Genomic DNA, 19,207 nt, shown 5'->3' with positions numbered 1-19,207 from the left:
TCATTTGTAAATTATGTCCTGAGTGTTGGAATGTGCCCCTAGCTATACTTAAATACATTTAAAAACAAGAAAGTGGTGCCGTCTGGTTTTCTTAATATAAGGAGTTTTACATCATTTATACTTGTAATTTTACTTTGATACCTACGTATATTTTAGCAGTTACATTTACTTTTTGATACTTAAGTAATTTACTCAAGTGTTTTTTTTACAGGGTTACTTTCACTTTTACTTGAGTCATTTTCTATTCATGTATCTTTACTTTTATTCAAGTATGACAACTGGGTACTTTTTCCACCACTGTGTACAACTCATGGTTTTCAGGTAGTTGCCATTAAAAACATTGCAAATACCTGGAAGAATTATAACTACTTTCAACGCTTCTCACAAAAACACCTACTTATGTGGTGGATGTGTTGGCATCCGAACATAACTCAATGCGACTGACACACCGAAGTACGCATGTATACGTTACTATGGTTATCACCCCCCTACTACGGCAAGCAGGAGATAGCAAACAGTTCAAACTCGAAACGCATACTTTCCCCGTTGTGACACACCGGAAGTAGGTTTTGGTGTCAGTTTAGCCACAGTTTCTATCTTTGGCTTCGCCTTCATTTCCTACTTAGAATAACAACAACAACAAAGACAAATTGATAACAAATAGTTCTTCAAATCGTCTCAAACAAAGGAATAGACTCTGAATCGGAGAGATAGAGCACAGCCAGCTATGCTGACAGATGCAGGTTAGCGCGCTATTTCCATACTCTTGACGGTATTGTCTGACAGCTCAGCTTTTGAGCTAACGCTAGCCAGCGTAACAGCTAGCCAGCGGCACATTTGCATATCCACATTGCTGTTAGTTTTGGGAAGCTGAGTATTGTCAATCTATTATTACTTAATAATTAATGAGAGGTCATGTGTTATGACATGTTTTATCTAGGCTGTGACATGGTCACATTCAGTGATATGATATGTGGTCAATTGACAGATTATACAGTGAATGCTTCAGGTGCTCGGCGTGCCAAGAAGAGGACAGCAATGGAGTCATCATCTGGGGATGGTCAGTCGTCCCTTCGCTCCTCCGGTAGACAGGTCAACGTCAGAATGAAGCGCTGCAATAATCCTCCACCTGGACAGGTATATGTGCACCCTACTATTAGACAAAACAGACTTCATACAGTTGCTTTGGGACAAACCAGAGCTGGCAGATCAAGTATTGTACCTGAGCTAGGCACAATACTAGATCTGTCGGCTCTGGCTAGTTTGGGACTGTGTGGTGTAGTGAGACCACCTTTTTTCAGGCATTCTCATTCACTTTACCCATTGCCATCCAGTCAGCTTTATTAATTAAGAGCCTCCTGCCTTTTACCAATCTCTCTGCTTTCAGTAATGAACATATTTTCCTTGATATTGAAGTCTGTCTGTTATTGGATTCCAGACTAAAAGAAAAGCCACTGACACAGAGGAAGAAGAGGACCAATCTGAGAAGAAGTACAGAAAGTGTGAAAAGGCTGGATGCTCGGCCACATACCCAGTGTGCTTTGCTAGTGCCTCTGAAAGGTATCATCAAATATTTTTTATAATTTAACCAACATAGACAACAGCCTGGTATTTCAAATGGGAACAAATTAGTCATAGTGGGCAGAACAAGCAAGGAGGTGGTTAGAGCCAAGCACGAGCTAGCGAGATCCTATTGGCGCTTTCTAGTCACATTTGCATATTTCCGTTATGGAACACCTACTCTGAAGTGCTCGTGTGCAATAACTCAATTTGCCTTTGCACTCCTTCTAAACAATGCTGTTTTTTAAAGCTTTGGCAAAGGGTAAAGTCTACAAAACTTAGTCCACTCTGTTTGTAACAGATTGTAGTTTTGGGAACAGAAAACTGTATTGAGATCAAATGTTTCATCGATGAGTAAGTTATCAGAATGTCGGCTAAAATCCATCCACTGCTAGCCATTGGGCTTTCTCTCACTACCATATTTGGTATTGAGTGGAAACGCCAACCGGATAATTCACATTTATACATCTGGTGAAATATCTATCTCATTGTTCTATCTGGTATCATCTCCTGTTTATACTTCACTGGTGGTTTCCAGAGAGAGTCATTGGCAGCTGTGTCCGAAATCTGTCTTGCCTACTACTTACTGAAACTACATACTGTAAATAGTACGTAGTACTAATTGTACTACGTACTATTTAGAATGTACTGTTTAATACAAATTAATGCAGTGAGCAACTAATATCAACATACTAATCTATACTGAGGATGCGTCATCTGATGCACAATTGCGTTGATTCCCGCCGCTCGTTCATTTTGGTACAACGCGTCACCTTCTCTGATTATCAGCTGTTGTCAAACACACACACATGCGTCTGGAAAGACACATTTTGTTCCCCCCTCAATAAGTGTACAGTGAATTGTACTAGATGAAAAGCCAAAAGGAGTAGGATATCCGGTTATTTAAAGCATAGTAAGTTTTAGAAATGTCCTATACGTTCTATTTTCGTATGCCTACTAGTTAGAACGCAAGTATGGGAGTTCTGCCACTGTCTTACATCAAATAGTGTGACGGTTCTGCCCTGCACTGATCAGTTGAGGTACAAGTGTCCCGTATGAGTGATGCCACCTGTTGGAACACAATGGAGAGAAAGTACGACATCACATTCAGTGTGTTGAGTACTTGCTGACAGGTTTCTGACTGCTCTCCGTCTTTCTTTCAGGTGCGCCAAAAACGGCTACACTTCTCGGTGGTACCATTTGTCCTGCGGGGAGCACTTTTGCAACGAGTGTTTTGATCACTACTATAGAAGGTTAACAGTCTAATTAAAAAAAATAACGTTGTCATTTTGTCAAACATGTCATCATGGACACCTGTTCTCTGTTGATCTGAATGTATTGACTATATCTTTCCTTGGTTTATCAGTCACAAAGATGGCTATGAGACATATGCATCCTGGAAGAGGGTTTGGACTGGCAATGGGAAGAGTGAGCCCAGTCTGAAAGCTTTCATGGCAGATCAACAGCTTCCATACTGGGTGAGAGCAACACAGCTGCCTTTCAACCCCGAAATGTCCAGCTAACTGGCATAGTATTCAGGTCAATGCAGCCACTCTCCATCAAGTGAGTAATTCAAACACATTCACTCCATTGTGATTGGTTTCCAGGTCCAATGCACTAAGCCAGACTGTGGGAAATGGCGTCAGCTAACCAAGGAGATCCAGCTCACTGCCTCACTAGCAGCCACGTATCGCTGTGGCATGAAGTTCAACAATGTCAAGGTAAACAGGAAGTAGCAGGAGGAAGAGACAATAACATAATCAACAATAACTTGATTGACATTTCATGATAGTGCCATAATATCACGTGTTTACATCTACAGACCGAAGGGCCAGACCAGTGCTCTCTGCCAGAAGATTTGGTGAGTGACTGTCTTTAAAAATTACCTTCTGTGTTCCTTCATTTTCAGTCAACAATTTAAAGTATCACTGCAGCCTTGTCCTTATTCGGAACCTTGTTGTGTTCCACAGAGAGTGGCGGAGGTGATCGACAGCTGGTGGCATTCCATGTTGATCCTGCCCCCGTTATTTAAGGACAGCCCGGCCAACCCTTTCCTCACAGCCTACTATCCCGACTGTGTGGGCATGAGCCCCTCAGGATCCACCAGCAACCACTCTCATGCTGAGTTGAGGGCAGAGCACTGCAGAGCCATCCCACCACAGAGTAAGTCCATCGGGGGCGGGAGAGAATCCACATCTCAACTCTGTTGCTCTACTTCACAGAGAAGGGAGTGTGACCCAGAGCTAAGGAACCAGTAAATCGGCAAGTAGTTAATATCCATAATAAAATGGGTGGTTCGAGTCCGGAATGCTGATTGGCTGACAGCCGTGGTATATCAGACCGTATAGCACCAGGTTTGATAAAACATGTATTTGTACTGACCTAATTACATTGGTAACCAGTTTATAATAGCAATAAGGCACCTCAGGGGTTTGTGGTATATGGCCAATATAACATGGCTAAGGGGTGTGTCCAGGCACTCTGTGATGCGTTGTGTCTAGAACAGCCTTTAGCCGTTGTATAATTGACCATATACCACACCCCCTCATGCCTTATTGCTTAAGTCTAGGCTTCTTTTCTTTCTATTATCTTAACTAGTCTGTTGAACCACCAGTCACTCGTGGTCAGTAAATGCATGTTCTCTAACTCATACTTTGTGTTCAGTTCCAGGGCTGTGTCCATACTTCCAGCCTTTTTACCAGCCCAACGAGTGTGGGAAGGCCTTGTGTGTGCGACCGGACATGATGGAGCTGGATGAGCTCTATGAGTTTCCAGAGTTTTCCCGTGACCCCACCATGTACCTGGCCCTGCGTAACCTTATCCTGGCCTCCTGGCACAGAGGCTGTAAGGTAGCCAGACAGATAAGTCCTACGCTGTTTAAATTAGACGCTTTTTGGAAGCGTCATAGTAATAGTAGTAATAATAATAATAATATATATTTTTATAGTTTACAAACAAGAATCTCAAAGTTGCTTTGAAAACAAAAAGAAATGTAGAGATCTGTCAGTTCATGAATTAATGGTCTTTCACAGCTTCAGAGGCAGTTTGAAAGGACAGTCAGTAGCTTGAGCGGAGGGAGCGTCGATGATAGACAGGCAGGGAGAAGCGTCAGTCAGATACTGGTAGACAGGCCTAGAGCTCTACATCAGACACGCCGTCTCCTCTTCCTCCGTAGGTAGGCTGGATCATCCACTAGCATCCACCTGGTTTGTGTGGAGTACTTTTTTCTTTCCACATGTTATTTCACATAACCCAGCCATCTAGTCACATACCTATATTTGACGAGAGACTAATAGAATAGTGAGGAAAAAATTACATGACCTAGGAGAAATTACATTTATTTTCTATCAATTAAACACAACAGGGCCTGGTGGTAATGATTAAACACGTCCCTTCCTCTCATGTCTAGGAGGTGCTGACACCCCAGAACTGTGCTCCCCACATCATTGTGAGAGGGCTGGTACGTGTGCGTTGTGTACAGGAAATGGACAGGGTGCTTCTCTTTATGACCAGGAAGGGTCTGATCAACACTGGGGTTCTATCAGTCAAACAGCCCCTGCTTCCCGAGCGCTACCACAACGTGAGTGTGTCTAATTTTCTACCATCAACTTTGTCCAGTTATGTTCTGCAGCTCATACATAATTTTTGTTGGTCTTTGCAGAAGAACGTGATTGTGATTGGAGCCGGGGCATCGGGGCTGGCTGCTGCGCGGCAACTGCAAAACTTTGGCATGCAGGTATTATTTTAAGGTTTAAAATGTACAACTACTTCAAGTGTTCATTTTTCTTTTTGATGTTTTGACCATACCCAGTTAGCACATAACGTTCTGAGAACCTTATGTTTCTTAGAGCTTGGTGAGAGCGTGGTTGTCCTATGGTCATTCCCAGAACTTCCTACAATGTTCTGGGAATGGTGCAGGATACCCAGCTAGCACGTAACATTCTGAGAACCATATGTTCCTAACAGGCTGACTACACCGCTCGCATCGCAAAATATATTTAGGAATCTATGTTATTCAATTATTGCACCCACACTGCTTGCGCGAGCCAACGAGCGTCTGCGTTGCCAAGAGCTAAAATAGAAATCAGTTCTATTTCTGACGCAGATCGCGCTGCAAGTCCTGCCTCTCCCATCTCCTCATTGGTTTATTAAAGCAGGTACCCACGTGCCATCTCCTCATTGGTTATACCAACGTGGGTGACTGAAAGATAAACGAGGTCAGTGGCAGTAATGCACCTAATTTATGAAAGTTGCCAATCGTAATATAAAGTCAAGAGAAGAAAAAGCCTGGAAGGAAGAGAGATGACTAGAAACGATTCAGTTGACCGTTTTATGTGTGGATTAATTTCTGGAGTAGAGGACCATGTGCATTTCAGGTAAAATAACAACTCAATGTTTATATTCCAGGACAAATTAGCTAGCAACAGCAAGCTAGCTAAATAGGACAAATTAGCTAGCAAGTGCAAGCTAAATTGCCATAAATGTTTAATGCTTTTCGACCTGTCCCCAAATTAATATAATTGGTTCAGAGTTTGTTTTGATATTTTAACCTGCGTGTTGTGATCGCGTTTCGTGTGGGGGGACAAAATAAATGTATGCACGATGGCGCACGTGCGCAGCCTGTTTGGGTTCCATGTTAGGTGGGAATTTCAGTACTTCAGCATAACGTTTTCTACAGGTTTCCTATTTAAAGTCATTTTCTCAGAAAACTTTCCATAAAAACCACAAGATGACATTAGTAACGTTCAAAGAACGTTCTGAGAACGTTATTTAAAAATATATACATTCTGTTCTCAGCCTCAACAAAACTCTATCTTCTGTCTTAAGTGTGTTCAGGTGAGTCCACTAATTGGCCACACCTGATATTAATGAGTGCTTGTTTCCTGACTAGATTCAAATTAACAGCTTTGTATGAGTTAAAAAAAAACATGGTATGCTAGCTCCATCCTGGTGGCACAGAGGACTAATTCCATGGATAGACAACAGAAGATCATACATTTGAATCTCACTCCTACATTTTTTTTTTGCATAATTAATGCCTAAGCAAATTAATTTCCATGTGTCCTATCTGCTTGGAGTTCAAAAAGTGAACCCAAACTAAGCTAGCAGTGTCGTTAAAAGTCTTATTGAACATGTTCTCAGAACGTTGTTTAATTACCTTCAAATAACCTATAATTTTTGTTCTCAGAACCTCCCTGAAACCTCTAAAAATGTATGTTCCCAGAACAGTTGATATTTTTTACTTACATTCTCAGAACATTTTAAAAAATGTTCAGTTTTACCCGTCAGGAAACGTAGGAGTTCATTCCCAGAACCTATGGAAATCAATAACATACGTTTCCACAACTTCCAAGGAAACAAATGTGCTAGCTGGGTGTCCTAATTTTAGGTTAATTCAGATATGGAACCTACTCCTATAATAACCCATAAGATGTTCTTGGTCTGAAATGAGGTACACATAATATTGTTCACAACATATTGAATGAATAACTGCTGATGAGTTCTGTGGCTGTGCCTTCTTTGTGAACTTTAACCTCCAAGTGTTTGATCCAATCACAGGTGGTGATGCTCGAGGCGAGTGAGCGGATTGGAGGGCGGGTGTGGGACGATACATCGCTGGGCGGCGTCACTGTGGGTCGGGGGGCTCAGATTGTGAACGGCTGTGTGAACAACCCAATTGCACTAATGAGTGAGCAGGTGAGAGAGTCTTTGTAACAACACTGACACACACTACTGGCACTCAGTCATTCACTCACAAACCGTACCTTGAAAACAGGATTTTTCAATGTCAACATTTCTAATCATTCACCCACAGTTCAACCAAAGAACTTTGTATTTTTTATGCTGCTGCCTCATTTCATTTAGTATTGTGTAACTGCAAATAGATGCCTCAGAAGTCTTTCGGGTCCTACAAGTATTCACATACTCAGTTGCTTCTCTTGTATGTAGCTCAGCATTAATATGCACAAGCTGGGGGAGAGGTGTGACCTGTTCCAGGAGGGAGGGAGTGCCACAGACCCGGCCATCGATAAGCGCATGGACTTCCACTTTAACGCCATCCTGGATGTGGTGTCAGAATGGAGGAAAGACAAGTCTCAGAACCAGGACACTCCTCTGGGAGGTACAACACATTTGTAGTCACTCCTAGGGTTGCGAACTCTGGTAACTTTCCCCAAAATTCCAAGGTTTTACAGAAATAGCGGTAAAGCCTGGTGTATATACTACACGACTTTCAAAATCCTAACATCGCTTAACCTCTCACATTAAGCAACCACCTTGATGTGGCTCAGACGGGTCACACACTAAATGCTGTGGCACAGACAGGGGTCACACACTAAATGCTGTGGCACAGACAGGGGTCACACACTAAATGCTGTGGCACAGACAGGGGTCACACATTAAATGGTGTGGCACAGACAGGGGTCACACACGGACAGGGGTCACAGTAAACGCTGTGGCACAAACAGGGGTCACACTAAACGCTGTAGCACGGACAGGGGTCACACACTAAATGGTGTGGCACAGACAGGGGTCACACACTAAATGGTGTGGCACAGACATGGGGATTTTGTCTCCGATCTCAACTTGTCTGGGAAATAAATATGGGGCAAAATCGTGTAGCATAAACCCGGCTTTTAGAATAATCACAGAATTTATATTTATTTACTCCTGATTCCAGAAATATTCCAACCAGGATTTCTGGAAGACTTGGTAATTTCGGGACAGGTATTGTAATTTTGCAACCCTAGTCACTCAATGATGTGCTTATATATGAAGTACAAAGTAGTGATAGACATTTGGTCAGTTTCTAGTTTCTATCATTTTACAATGTTCACTTCCAGAGAAAATCCAGGAGGTCTACAAGACATTCCTTCAGGAGTCTGGGGTCCAGTTCAGCCAGCTGGAGGAGAAAGTGCTTCAGTTCCACCTCAGCAACCTGGAATATGCCTGTGGAAGCACACTGGACCAGGTCTGAGGATGAGATCAATCCCTACCCTGTCTCTTGTGACAGTCCATGAAGTGACCGTAGGAGAGTTATGACAACATAGTCAGGGGTCAAAGTTCTCCGTTACAGCAACGGATTTCCATCATATGGATTCTGGAGAAGTTTTTTTTTTTTTTCTTATTTTCCCCGATCAGTGAAGATGCTCAATCAAATCTGGTTTGGAGATGACATAGAACAGACATGCTTGTCTCTATTAGGCTATGAAATATATTCCCAAATAAATGTATTCTCAAGTATTTTATTTTCTGTTACACTGTTTGTATTCAACTGACCTGCATGATTGTGGATGACACTCCGATGTTCAGACGAAGGGAATTAAATAGTCTGTCATGCACACCACAGCAGCGCTCCACTCCGACAGCGGCGTCTAGTCTACTGTAGCTGCTTGTAAAGTCATTCAAAGACTATGCTACATTTTTTTTTTGCCATTTTAATGTTATTAAAACAAAATCAGACAACCCCATAGTAGAATATTTGACCTATTTGCCAAGTCGGCTTGTTGTGTTTTATAAATATTCCTCTCGAGGCTCATACAAGAGCCAATGCAGTCGTGGGAAAACACTTTTGAAAGCAGTTTTGACCTTTGCTAAAAGAAGAGTGGGATCCCAGTTTTCCATTGCTACCACGGTTATTTCTATACTCCTTCAATTGCGCGTGGCGGAGTTTTACAAATGCAGTTTTTACAACCAGAGTTTCAAGAATGGTTTAGGTGCAACTGAGCTCTTAAAATGGGCAATGTTGCCTTCGAAGGGCAGTGACATACTCTGTAATAGAAAAAAAAAAGTGAAGTGAATACTAATGAATAAGGATGTATTTATAATAAATGAATAATAACAATCAGGATGTGGTGTTCTCTGGGGTAAATGCAGATGGACCAACCCCATGCTTCAGCCTAGGTATAATTTATAGCCACTATGCTATCAGTTGGGCTACAGGTGCTAATGCTTATTCCTGATAGCATACCTGATAATATAGACCATGCATAGGCTATATGAATGATCCAATATGTTCAAATAATTTTAATATCATTTTTACCAATAGTTATTGGGCCCATTTTTGGAAGTGGAAATTATATTTTAGATGGTGTCAGTGTCATTTTATTTTCATGTTTTTTTTAGTAGAATGTTTTTTATTTTTTTAAAGTCACTAGAACTGAGCTTCTCAGTCCTTGTGATAAACATTATCCCGTTGAGGACCCGGGACCCCCTAAGCAAGGGTACATGTACAAAATGATTATCTTTCCTGAAAGCATGATGGTTATGACGTTCTTACATGAAAGTGGAGGTTAACTTGTCCCCAGACAATCCATCTGAGATCGTCTTAACTTTCAGTCATGGGATATTTTGTTGTTGCTTTAACCCCTGAATTTAGTCTGTCTGCGTGTGTGCGTGTGTGTGTGTGTGTGTGTGTGTGTGTGTGTGTGTGTGTGTGTTCGCAGGTGTCGGCTCGATCCTGGGACCACAATGAGTTCTTTGCTCAGTTCTCAGGAGACCATACACTGCTGACAGAGGGCTATTCGTCTGTGCTTAACAAACTGGCTGAGGGCCTCGACATCCGCATCAAGAGCCCGGTGAGCCATCAAATACTATGTCCCAATTATCTCTCCTTCCTCGCAAAGTGTGCACTTGTCTACTTCCCTTCACTGATTTGAAATGAAATGACTGGTATGAGAAATATGCTGGGAACTCCTACTAGCCAATGCCTTAAGCAATTCAATGCTTTTTAGATGTGTGAACAAGTGCACACTTAGTGTGCGTCCCAAATAATATCTCCTTATGTTCCTTTCGTTGCCCATTCTCCTCTCATCTTGGTTGTAGTATATAGTTAGATACAAGTGAGAGGTTTCTCAAATTTGTTTTTGTACTCAAGCATTTCGAGCAATGCCTCACAATCACAGTACACTTGTTTCATTGTAGGTTCAAGCTATCGATTACTCAGGGGATATAGTCAAAGTTACCTCATCCAATGGGACTCAGTGGACAGCACAGAAAGTAAGGACTCATGTGTTTATTTACAGAGTAACGATGCATGTTAAAGTACAGTTGTCTTCCCTGACACTCCACTCTTAACTGTAGTTTTGGGAACATTTATTTTGTATTTTTTTTTAGGTTCTGGTGACAGTCCCATTGACTTTACTCCAGAAGAATATCATTCAATTCAACCCTCCTCTTCCTGAGAGAAAGCTGAAAGCCATCCACAGTCTTGGAGCAGGTCTCATTGAAAAGGTAAGGGTTTAGAGCTGCGACACAGTCTGGGCGATGTAAATGAAACTGGTTCACCCTGTCACCAGAAACTGTCTTGATAATCTGGAGGTGAAAGAAACACACACCTGTTTAGGTGAGGTGCTGGCTAGCGGAGTAGAACACCTGTTTAGGTGAGGTGCTGGCTAGCGGAGTAGAACAACTGTTTAGGCGAGGTGCTGGCTAGCGGAGGAGTAGAACACCTGTTTAGGTGAGGTGCTGGCTAGCTGAGTAGAACACCTGTATAGGCGAGGTGCTGGCTAGCTGAGTAGAACACCTGTATAGGCGAGGTGCTGGCTAGCTGAGTAGAACACCTGTTTAGGCGAGGTGCTGGCTAGCGGAGTAGAACACCTGTTTAGGCGAGGTGCTGGCTAGTGGAGTAGAACACCTGTTTATTAGAGGTGCTGGCTAGCGGAGTAGAACACCTGTTTATTAGAGGTGCTGGCTAGCGGAGTAGAACACCTGTTTATTAGAGGTGCTGGCTAGCGGAGTAGAACGCCTGTTTATTAGAGGTGCTGGCTAGCGGAGTAGAACGCCTGTTTATTAGAGGTGCTGGCTAGCGGAGTAGAACGCCTGTTTATTAGAGGTGCTGGCTAGCGGAGTAGAACGCCTGTTTATTAGAGGTGCTGGCTAGCGGAGTAGAACGCCTGTTTATTAGAGGTGCTGGCTAGCGGAGTAGAACACCTGTTTATTAGAGGTGCTAGCTAGCTGAGTAGAACACCTGTTTATTAGAGGTGCTGGCTAGCGGAGTAGAACACCTGTTTATTAGAGGTGCTAGCTAGCGGAGTAGAACACCTGTTTATTAGAGGTGCTGGCTAGCGGAGTAGAACACCTGTTTATTAGAGGTGCTGGCTAGTGGAGTAGAACACCTGTTTATTAGAGGTGCTAGCTAGCGGAGTAGAACACCTGTTTATTAGAGGTGCTGGCTAGCGGAGTAGAACACCTGTTTATTAGAGGTGCTGGCTAGCGGAGTAGAACACCTGTTTATTAGAGGTGCTGGCTAGCGGAGTAGAACACCTGTTTATTAGAGGTGCTGGCTAGCGGAGTAGAACACCTGTTTATTAGAGGTGCTGGCTAGTGGAGTAGAACACCTGTTTATTAGAGGTGCTGGCTAGCGGAGTAGAACACCTGTTTATTAGAGGTGCTGGCTAGCGGAGTAGAACACCTGTTTATTAGAGGTGCTGGCTAGCGGAGTAGAACACCTGTTTATTAGAGGTGCTGGCTAGCGGAGTAGAACACCTGTTTATTAGAGGTGCTGGCTAGCGGAGTAGAACACCTGTTTATTAGAGGTGCTGGCTAGCTGAGTAGAACACCTGTATAGGCGAGGTGCTGGCTAGCTGAGTAGAACACCTGTTTAGGCGAGGTGCTGGCTAGCGGAGTAGAACACCTGTTTAGGCGAGGTGCTGGCTAGCGGAGTAGAACACCTGTTTATTAGAGGTGCTGGCTAGCGGAGTAGAACACCTGTTTATTAGAGGTGCTGGCTAGCGGAGTAGAACACCTGTTTATTAGAGGTGCTGGCTAGCGGAGTAGAACGCCTGTTTATTAGAGGTGCTGGCTAGCGGAGTAGAACGCCTGTTTATTAGAGGTGCTGGCTAGCGGAGTAGAACGCCTGTTTATTAGAGGTGCTGGCTAGCGGAGTAGAACGCCTGTTTATTAGAGGTGCTGGCTAGCGGAGTAGAACACCTGTTTATTAGAGGTGCTAGCTAGCTGAGTAGAACACCTGTTTATTAGAGGTGCTGGCTAGCGGAGTAGAACACCTGTTTATTAGAGGTGCTGGCTAGTGGAGTAGAACACCTGTTTATTAGAGGTGCTAGCTAGCGGAGTAGAACATCTGTTTATTAGAGGTGCTGGCTAGCGGAGTAGAACACCTGTTTATTAGAGGTGCTGGCTAGCGGAGTAGAACACCTGTTTATTAGAGGTGCTAGCTAGCGGAGTAGAACACCTGTTTATTAGAGGTGCTGGCTAGCGGAGTAGAACACCTGTTTATTAGAGGTGCTGGCTAGCGGAGTAGAACACCTGTTTATTAGAGGTGCTGGCTAGTGGAGTAGAACACCTGTTTATTAGAGGTGCTGGCTAGCGGAGTAGAACACCTGTTTATTAGAGGTGCTAGCTAGCGGAGTAGAACACCTGTTTATTAGAGGTGCTGGCTAGCGGAGTAGAACACCTGTTTATTAGAGGTGCTGGCTAGCGGAGTAGAACACCTGTTTATTAGAGGTGCTGGCTAGCGGAGTAGAACACCTGTTTATTAGAGGTGCTGGCTAGCGGAGTAGAACACCTGTTTATTAGAGGTGCTGGCTAGCGGAGTAGAACACCTGTTTATTAGAGGTGCTGGCTAGCTGAGTAGAACACCTGTATAGGCGAGGTGCTGGCTAGCTGAGTAGAACACCTGTTTAGGCGAGGTGCTGGCTAGCGGAGTAGAACACCTGTTTAGGCGAGGTGCTGGCTAGCAGAGTAGAACACCTGTTTATTAGAGGTGCTGGCTAGCGGAGTAGAACACCTGTTTATTAGAGGTGCTGGCTAGCGGAGTAGAACACCTGTTTATTAGAGGTGCTGGCTAGCGGAGTAGAACGCCTGTTTATTAGAGGTGCTGGCTAGCGGAGTAGAACGCCTGTTTATTAGAGGTGCTGGCTAGCGGAGTAGAACGCCTGTTTATTAGAGGTGCTGGCTAGCGGAGTAGAACGCCTGTTTATTAGAGGTGCTGGCTAGCGGAGTAGAACACCTGTTTTATTAGAGGTGCTAGCTAGCGGAGTAGAACACCTGTTTATTAGAGGTGCTGGCTAGCGGAGTAGAACACCTGTTTATTAGAGGTGCTAGCTAGCGGAGTAGAACACCTGTTTATTAGAGGTGCTGGCTAGCGGAGTAGAACACCTGTTTATTAGAGGTGCTGGCTAGCGGAGTAGAACACCTGTTTATTAGAGGTGCTGGCTAGTGGAGTAGAACACCTGTTTATTAGAGGTGCTAGCTAGCGGAGTAGAACACCTGTTTATTAGAGGTGCTGGCTAGCGGAGTAGAACACCTGTTTATTAGAGGTGCTGGCTAGCGGAGTAGAACACCTGTTTATTAGAGGTGCTGGCTAGCGGAGTAGAACACCTGTTTATTAGAGGTGCTGGCTAGCGGAGTAGAACACCTGTTTATTAGAGGTGCTAGCTAGCGGAGTAGAACACCTGTTTATTAGAGGTGCTGGCTAGCGGAGTAGAACACCTGTTTATTAGAGGTGCTGGCTAGTGGAGTAGAACACCTGTTTATTAGAGGTGCTGGCTAGTGGAGTAGAACACCTGTTTATTAGAGGTGCTGGCTAGCGGAGTAGAACACCTGTTTATTAGAGGTGCTGGCTAGTGGAGTAGAACACCTGTTTGTTAGAGGTGCTGGCTAGCGGAGTAGAACACCTGTTTATTAGAGGTGCTGGCTAGCGGAGTAGAACACCTGTTTATTAGAGGTGCTGGCTAGCGGAGTAGAACACCTGTTTATTAGAGGTGCTGGCTAGCGGAGTAGAACACCTGTTTATTAGAGGTGCTGGCTAGCGGAGTAGAACACCTGTTTATTAGAGGTGCTGGCTAGTGGAGTAGAACACCTGTTTATTAGAGGTGCTGGCTAGCGGAGTAGAACACCTGTTTATTAGAGGTGCTGGCTAGTGGAGTAGAACACCTGTTTATTAGAGGTGCTGGCTAGCGGAGTAGAACACCTGTTTATTAGAGGTGCTGGCTAGCGGAGTAGAACACCTGTTTATTAGAGGTGCTGGCTAGCGGAGTAGAACACCTGTTTATTAGAGGTGCTGGCTAGCGGAGTAGAACACCTGTTTATTAGAGGTGCTAGCTAGCTGAGTAGAACACCTGTTTATTAGAGGTGCTGGCTAGCGGAGTAGAACACCTGTTTATTAGAGGTGCTGGCTAGCGGAGTAGAACACCTGTTTATTAGAGGTGCTGGCTAGTGGAGTAGAACACCTGTTTATTAGAGGTGCTGGCTAGTGGAGTAGAACACCTGTTTATTAGAGGTGCTGGCTAGTGGAGTAGAACACTTGAAAACAGAAAAGGAGACCCTCACTCTCTCGGAGCTCAGATGCAATAATTTAATAACCTAATAACCAACAGACAAGTTGTCTTCATCAGAAACTGTCTTAACACACATTCCTACTCTCAGGTTGCTCTGCAGTTCCCGTTTCGCTTCTGGGACGGAAAGATCCAAGGAGCAGATTACTTTGGCCACATTCCACCCAGTCCTGACAAGAGAGGGATGTTTGGTGTGTTCTATGACATGGATCCACAGGTGAGATTCCACCAATCATCTTTGTACTCTAGCTAAACTTACTTAACTACTATGTAAACATCTGTTATTTCAAAGGAGAGCAATGCTGTTATGTAGACATTAGAGACAGCTGAGGTTTTTGCAGCATGTTCATTGAAGTGAACCTGTTGAATTGTGGACAGGAATGTATGCTGAATATGTAAAGAAAAAAAAAAAAAGGTTTCCTACCAGAGAAAAAGATGTGTTCCTGTCTTGGCCCATTCCGCAGGGAAAACGCAGTGTCCTGATGTCCGTCATCAGTGGTGAAGCTGTGCCTTCTATCAGGGACATGGAGGACAAAGATGTCGCTGATCAGTGCGTGAAGGTGCTGCGTGAACTCTTCAAAGAGCAGGTATTAGAACAACTGTCTACTACTTTGAAGAGAGAACCACACATTACATTAGGACTGCTACAAGTGACATTTTGAAGGTATACAAAATAAATGTCAAATAAATAAATAATGTTGTACCTGTATCTTTACGTATTTTTCCCCTGTAGGAGGTCCCCGATCCGGTGAATTACTTTGTGACTCGGTGGAGCAGAGACATGTGGTCTCAGATGTCATACAGCTTCGTGAAGACAGGGGGCAGCGGGGAGGCCTATGACATCATTGCTGAAGATGTGCAAGGAAAGGTGTTCTTTGCTGGGGAGGTAAGACCTTGACCCCATTTTATCATCGTACACCAGTGGAGGCTGCTGAGGGGAGGACGGCTCATGATAATGTCCGGAACGGAGCAAATGGAATGGCATCAAACACCTGGAAACCATGTGTGTTTGATGTATTTGATACCATTCCACTAATTCCGCTCCAGCCATTACCACGAGCCTGTCCTCCCCAATTAAGGTGCCTCCAGCCTCCTGTATCTTATACCAATGTATTACTACAGGCCTTCACTTGAAAGAGAACATCCATGAGAAGCATCTCAGAGTAGGACTGCTGATTTAGGACCTGTTTTGCCTTTTAGATCACAAGGAATCAGATGACATGCACAGATGAGACCTGATCCTAGATCAGTACTCCTACTCTGAGACGCTTGATAGATACGGCGCCTGATTTAACATTTTGTTTTTCTCCTGTCTTTCTATCTTCAGGCGACCAACAGGCACTTTCCTCAGACGGTAACAGGAGCCTATTTGAGTGGCGTCCGAGAAGCAAGTAAAATAGCTGCTTTGTAACTCCTTCCCTTTTGAGCAGTCACACGATACCAGCATAAAGACATCGACGTTGTACAGCGCAAAGCATTCGTTCCCCAAGTTGCTCCTCTTTAAGTGGTGTCTTCTTCTTGTGTGTACAGTACCTCGTGTGAGCAGAGATGGCTATAAGGCTGTTTGAAATGTTATGGTTAAGTTCTTCTGTTTATTATGAGAGGAAATATGACGCATCTTGTGGGTTTAGTTGGAGATCACTATAATTCAGGATCAGCAGCACACGTATGCTCCTAAACAATTCATTTTGATGTACAAATGGTTAAATGGTATTTGCATTCAATATGGATCTTCGCCATTTGTTTGTCAATATCACACATCATTAATGGCTTTTAAAAAAAATAATAAAAAATATATGTTTTATAGTCAGATACACCAGCTAGGTGCAGTGAAATGTGTTGTTTTTACAGGATCAGCCATAGTAGTACGTCGCCGGAGCAAATTAGGATTAAGTGCCTTGCTCAAGGGCACATCGACAGATTTTTCACCTTGTCGACTTGGGTATCGGAAACAGCAGCCTTTCGGTTACTGGCCCAACGCTCTAACCGCTAGGCGCTCTAACCGCTAGGCGCTCTAACCGCTAGACGCTCTAACCGCTAGGCGCTCTAACCGCTAGGCGCTCTAACCGCTAGGCGCTCTAACCGCTAGGCGCTCTAACCGCTAGGCGCTCTAACCGCTAGGCTACCTACTGTCCTTTTAATGTTCCAGTGTGTGTGTGGGGATGATGAGCGGCTTAACTGTCCAAGGACTAATATTATTTTAGTTGAGACGTTATGTAAATGAGTACTTCTGCATTAGTGTTTTTTTTTGGGGGGTTTTGTAATGATTAATTAATTCATTATAATTCACGTTTTCATAAACTGGGCCAAAATAAAAAACACCAAATAAGGATGGGTCATTTGGCTTTAATCAGAGTGACTGGTTAGTTAGTGTAGCCTTCAATTGGGTATTAGTTGTACCTGCATTGTTTTTAGCAAGAAAAGTTGAAAACATTTGACAGTTCTCTCTCTCTTTCCAGGTTATTGAGGCTTTAGTTGGCTACCATACTTATCATGTTCCTCTGTCTATATTCTGACACCATGTTCGAACATGACATTTATTAAACATGTGTAGCTTAATAAATGAACCAAACTAACTACATTATGACTGACTCACTTAATTGAGACTTAATGACTGCACTGATTTGTCACTAGCTGCGTAGTGCACTGCACACTACAGGGGTGCATTCATTAGTCAGAGTCCGTTGCAAAACGTTTAGTCTTTTGCAAAAATGTTTTGCAACGGAAACCATTAACCATTTACTGTACGAAGCAAACGGTAACGAAATGGGGAGGGACCTACCTAAATCTGTCCAATAGAAATTTGTTTTCATTGCAATTAGAGTAAACGGTTGGAGTAAACTACTTCTGTTGCGAAACCGTTAATTGCTTACTCTAGGAACCAAATGGCGAAAACGGAATCAAATGGGGAGGGATCTGAATTTATCAACTACAAACTCTAGTATATTCACTATGGAAGCTGTTTAGCGTTTAAGAACCAAACTGAAGCAAATAAATAATAATTCAGGTATGTTCCTCCCTGTTAAGTTCAGTTTGCTTCCGTTTAAGAAATGTTTTGTAACTTAATCGGCAGAATGAATACACCCAATTGTTTACATTATTGCTTTGTATTTTTTGGGGGGGTTCGAGTATTCATCCTTTTTATACGTTTTTATTATTATTATTATTAACAAATCAATACAAAAAGTACATTGGGGAACATAAGTCTATATAAAGAACATTTGGGCTAGGGTGTACAATATCACATTACACAAGGACCTTCTATGGGGCATACACACATTTTATCATTCTAACAGCTTTTTTTGTTGGTAGAGTATTTCAAATATAGTTAAAAAAAAAAAATTGTAAGATAAAAAAAAAAGTTTTGTTTGTAAATGTACATTTGTGAATATGAAATTTGACCGAAATAATAATTAAATTAATTACTTAAAATTGTTTCAACTTAAAAAAGAATCCAAGCAGTACATCTCTCCACAAAGGTTTAAAATCTTCATAAATGTGTTCAGTTAGAAATCTACTGATGTCTTGCCACAGTTCTCTTACATGAATACAATCCCCCCAAAAAGATGCAACACTGTTACTGGGTGGTCATTACAAAAGGTACAATTTGAATTGATGTTTTTCTTAAATTTCTTCATATAGTGGTTGGCAGGATAATATTTATGAATAATTTAAAAAAACGTCCTAATTTTATTAATAAGTATAAGTATAATAAGTGTGTGGTAACATCCAAACTTTTTCCCAACAAAGATTTTATCAATAAAACCATTCCAACAAGGCTCGTAGAGCTCTACTGTTGTTGGATGGACTGAAAGAAAAACAAATCTTTCCTACTGATGAGTCAACAGATTTAATGAAAAATAAAGCAACACCAGATGGAATGGCATCTAAAACAATTGCAAAATCTTTAGATGTTACAGGGACCTTGTAAAGTGATAAGAATGCCTTATAATTAAGTAAAAGACCCTCTTCATTTACAAGTAGGCTCCCAGTAGTTTCAATATTGAACACAAAATGCTGGACCATGACGTCATCAAATAGGGACATCGAGCCGTCTAGTCGAAGATTGTCATTTAGATTGACAAGATAGTAAAGTGACCGCTCTAAAAATGGAATTTACATGTCCTCAAAGATGGAAGGCAGACGTGAGGAGGTGACATCAGGTGGGACCCTTCTAGCCAATGACAAGGCAGAACAACATGCCATAGAGATAGATAGAGGACTCATACTTGTAATTGTGCCATTATAGCGTCTGTGACAGCAAGGGCAGCGCCATTGGGGCTATCTCAATTTTTTAAGTAGTCTATTTTCTTCTTTTACATTGGCTGATTGCTCACAACTTATTGGAATCCCCT

At 42.8% G+C, this 19,207-nt stretch overlaps 1 protein-coding gene across 1 annotated transcript; it reads left to right on the top strand.

The window, feature by feature from the left end:
• Positions 1–535: 535 nt before the first annotated feature.
• On the top strand, positions 536–16,337 carry LOC110496684 (lysine-specific histone demethylase 1B). Its single transcript, XM_021572706.2, has 21 exons — positions 536–743; positions 989–1,137; positions 1,439–1,560; positions 2,724–2,813; positions 2,927–3,038; positions 3,168–3,281; positions 3,383–3,421; positions 3,531–3,723; positions 4,225–4,409; positions 4,970–5,140; positions 5,222–5,296; positions 7,120–7,257; positions 7,510–7,681; positions 8,403–8,530; positions 10,005–10,136; positions 10,483–10,557; positions 10,675–10,791; positions 14,944–15,069; positions 15,317–15,439; positions 15,586–15,738; positions 16,180–16,337. The coding sequence occupies exons 1-21, from the start codon at positions 728–730 to the stop codon at positions 16,261–16,263; spliced, it is 2,514 nt and encodes an 837-aa protein (XP_021428381.1). The 5' UTR covers positions 536–727; the 3' UTR covers positions 16,264–16,337.
• The last annotated feature ends 2,870 nt before the right edge of the window (positions 16,338–19,207 follow it).

This window comes from Oncorhynchus mykiss, chromosome 18, assembly GCF_013265735.2.
Source record: "Oncorhynchus mykiss isolate Arlee chromosome 18, USDA_OmykA_1.1, whole genome shotgun sequence".
NCBI classification, from domain to species: domain Eukaryota; kingdom Metazoa; phylum Chordata; class Actinopteri; order Salmoniformes; family Salmonidae; genus Oncorhynchus; species Oncorhynchus mykiss.
The sequence above is the reverse complement of the archived record's forward strand: the minus strand, read 5'-3'. Positions and strand labels throughout refer to the sequence as shown.

What these genes read in the sequence shown, in the direction of transcription:
- LOC110496684 (XM_021572706.2), top strand. An exon ending in TGCAAAACTTTGGCATGCAG is followed by an intron (nt 5,297 to 7,119) that starts GTATTATTTTAA and finishes ATCCAATCACAG; the next exon opens with GTGGTGATGCTCGAGGCGAG. An exon ending in TCTATGACATGGATCCACAG is followed by an intron (nt 15,070 to 15,316) that starts GTGAGATTCCAC and finishes CCCATTCCGCAG; the next exon opens with GGAAAACGCAGTGTCCTGAT.